The sequence below is a fragment of the Zingiber officinale genome, chromosome 2A (genome assembly GCF_018446385.1).
Source record: "Zingiber officinale cultivar Zhangliang chromosome 2A, Zo_v1.1, whole genome shotgun sequence".
Lineage (NCBI taxonomy): Eukaryota > Viridiplantae > Streptophyta > Magnoliopsida > Zingiberales > Zingiberaceae > Zingiber > Zingiber officinale.
The window spans coordinates 14,664,241-14,667,711 of record NC_055988.1 but is presented as its reverse complement, the minus strand read 5'-3'; the positions used below and the strand labels follow the sequence as shown (position 1 = coordinate 14,667,711).

The window sequence follows — 3,471 nt, the reverse complement described above, 5'->3', positions numbered from 1 at the left end:
GAATTTAAATGATAAAGCATTTAAATGATATTTTTTAAATTTGAAATAAAATAATTAAACATAAATTTTAAAATTTATTAAAGATCTCTAAATTAACTTTAATTTAATATATTATTGGTCCTATGATTTAATCTGAATTAAAAATTATAATTTTTCAAACTTCTACTAATCTTATCCTATCGATTTTATTCCGATCCTATCGATCCTATTATAATCCTACCGTAAAAATCGATTCTATACTATCCTAATTCAATTTTGAATTTTTAGATCGTACTATCCGAATCGTAATTTTACAAACCATGCCTCACACCTTTCTCAATAAAAAGAGCATATAAACAAACCGCATCATCTTAATTTACGAACGAATTTTTTTCCACTTTGCTTTAGTTATATTATAATCATAAACACCCATTCCATTTTATAGCTAACTAAGCATATCCTCCAAACCATAAGAGTAAGGGATGAAGAACAAAACTTACTAGCCAGAGGGATGCATTTGCTCCGAAGATTTCAGTATCATCCGCGATAAACCTAACCGCATCATCTCCCTCACCTCCACCACCTTTGGCGTTCTAAATCTTGACCCAATCAAACCTAACAAAAGTGAATAAGGATGAGAAGCCATCGACAAGGAATGCAAGACATTGTGGTGCTGCTCCCTCATGGGAGGTGTTGCAGCATGTTGCTTCTTCAATCCTTCAATCTGCAGATGATATGCTTGTTTTTCCTGTTGATGGGCATCTAAAAGAACTGCTTTACACAAACTATTTTAGCTGTTTTTTCCCAGCAGCATTTTCCCTATTTACATGCCTCAATCTCAATTATAGCAAATGTTCTCTGCAATCAAATATAGAAATATCTATTCCATCTACAGCATTAGGAATTGCATGTATCTGAATGTTTGATTCGTATAGAGGATCCACCACAAGTGCACGCCAAGAACATAATCTTCTATCTGAAAACTAAGCTTACCATCCAGAACATAATCTGTAGCAAACACAAATTCACCTTGTTGTTTAGCCATTTAAGTTTAAGACTTCAGCGGAAAGAAGAGTAAACAATTACAGGCACTGAACTTTTACTTGGATAACTTGAGCAAGATTCAGCAAAATAATCTAAAAGAAGCGATAACCCATTTGTTAAATTAAAAGTTTGTTAAGCGAGACCGAGTGCGATTCCTAGAAAACTTGAACGGGACAAGTTTCAAGAATTGGTGGCTCTGGTGTAGATTTGCTGGCTCGCGTGAGCAGATACCATCCTGATGGCACCCCTCGCCATCAGATCCTTGATTGCCCTCCTTGCAAGCGATCCATTAATCTGAAGATTGATAAAACTATCTCAGTTCAAATCATGATACTGAATTATGGATCCAACTATTTGCTTAAGGAACAAAGCAGTTCTCAACAATATACTAGACAGATGAATGATTATGCCTACTCCTTGGCAAGGCGACAAGGATGTGGATTGTGGACTTTCTGACATAGAAATACATATTCAAAGAATACCCACTTATTTTTTTGTGGAATAATCTCAATAGCCCTATAAAACAACTCAAGATTAAGTTATCTCAAGAGTTTTTTTTGTTTTTGATTTCTTGGAAGAAAAGAAAGAGTTAGTGAAAATTTAAAAAACCAAAAGAAATTGATGCACATTTATTCAAGATTAAGATATCTCAAGAGTTGTCTTGTTTTTGATTTCTTGGAAGAAAAGAAAGAGTTAGTGAAAATTTTAAAAACCAAAAGAAATTGATGCACATTTTGACTAGAATTTCCTGTCAATCATGCACGGTACTGTTTCCACTTGAATCAAATGGAAGCAAAATGCATGTTAGGGAAATTTCCTCGTGGAAGCAAAATGCATGTTAGGGAAATTTCCTCGCATCCTGCATTTTTCACCCTAGAAAATAGTGAGGAACACTGCCAGAGGAAGTCTTTCCTCACAAACATTTCTTTCCACCTCCCCATCTACTGTAGGAATTCAACCCTAGGCATGGCCAAAAAATGAATCCTATTAACAAATATCACTAGGACCTTAATTTCAGGTCAGGTTAACTTAAAGTATGAAGCATTTTTCCAAAAGAAACCACAGCGTCGAAGCTCAACAAGTTGCTTTGTCCGTGAAAATATAGATCAAAATGTACAATTAATCAATATTAGATATCCCAAAATGCACTGCTTCATTTTTTGAAGCTGACAATTATACACAAAACAGTAATTGAACATGGGTGGTCAGTTGTGCAATGACATGAACATAAAGAATCAAAGTTCAACTAGTTGATTCTTTCTCTCCTCTCATTAGCATAAATTAGTAAAGCATTCATTTTAGTCGAAACTTGAGTCATTTTAGTCGAAACACAATAGTTATAAACAAACAATTGGACTAGTGACAATGTTAACTAATCATGCAATCGAAAAACAAAAGCATAAGCTATCAACCAAATTATCAAAGCAACAATAAATTACTTCTTCTGAGCGAGAATGTTACATAATTCTGATCCAGATTCTATATCGAACCGTAAAAGCAGAAGGATCTCTTACCCGCAACCTCTCAGAGAGCACGGAAGGAGTTATCTGCTTGTACTTTGGAACTTCAGATAGCATCTTGTCATAGCTCGCCTGGTCGAAGAGGACCGCGTTATTCACCTTCTCCTTCTGCTTTCCCTTGCTCCACTTCTGCAATCCAAAACGCGAAGCACCGTAATAAGAAGAGAACTGGACGAGCACCGAAAAACCCTAAATTGAACAGCGTAAACCACTCGTACCTTCTTCTTCTGCTTGCCTCCGCCAGATTTGGCCGGCTTCGAGGATGGGGGCGGGGCCTTATCCTTCTTGGGCGCCTGTTTCGAGAAGGAAAGAATCCATAAACAAATCGGATCACCAAAAACATCGAAGAAGAAGCCGGAAGCATCTAACGTAACTTACCATTGCTCTCGAACCAGAAGCGGAGAAGGATCGGGAGACGGCGCTTTAAGAGGAGCAAGCAGTCTAGCACTTAAGGCGACGGTTTTAGGGTTTCTCTAGCTACGCCACGAGATGGGCGATTTCATAATGGAGCTAAGCCCAAGCCCATTTATGTACACATTTCCCCGGTAAAGTAACAGCCCATTTATATGCTGGTGTGGTGCATGATTCGAATCTCAGTATTGATGAATATTCTGAACAACTGATATTGAGGAGATAAAAAAATTGATAATTTCAATTAGTCTTATTAAGGAGATAAATCATGGGCGGCTGTTAACCTTTGGAATAGTGACTAGACTAGTACATAAGGGAGGTATTTATCTCGACTTTGTCGAGATTCGAATCCCAGACCTCGTAATGACGATATCTCATGTGCTAACCACTAAATCCATCTGAAAGAACAACCCACATTTTTATCATGGATCCATAATAAGAGGTTTGTATGGGAAAAAATTTCTTCTATTCTCATTTGACAATCGATTATAAGTTGATTCTATAATTTATTTTGCTT

General features: G+C 36.6%; 1 protein-coding gene across 1 annotated transcript; it reads right to left on the bottom strand.

The window, feature by feature from the left end:
* Nucleotides 1-988: 988 nt before the first annotated feature.
* On the bottom strand, nucleotides 989-3,038 carry LOC122040811 (40S ribosomal protein S25-like). Its single transcript, XM_042600255.1, has 4 exons — nucleotides 2,922-3,038; nucleotides 2,762-2,836; nucleotides 2,538-2,672; nucleotides 989-1,317 (listed from the first exon to the last, which is right to left on the bottom strand). The coding sequence occupies exons 1-4, from the start codon at nucleotides 2,922-2,924 to the stop codon at nucleotides 1,204-1,206; spliced, it is 327 nt and encodes a 108-aa protein (XP_042456189.1). The 5' UTR covers nucleotides 2,925-3,038; the 3' UTR covers nucleotides 989-1,203.
* Between the last annotated feature and the right edge of the window lie 433 nt (nucleotides 3,039-3,471).

Excerpts from the sequence above, each read along its gene's own strand:
- LOC122040811 (XM_042600255.1), bottom strand. Across the intron at positions 2,673-2,761 it reads GAGGCAAGCAGAAGAAGAAG|AAGTGGAGCAAGGGAAAGCA; the intron begins GTACGAGTGGTT and ends TTTGGATTGCAG. Across the intron at positions 1,318-2,537 it reads TGCTCTCTGAGAGGTTGCGG|ATTAATGGATCGCTTGCAAG; the intron begins GTAAGAGATCCT and ends ATCAATCTTCAG.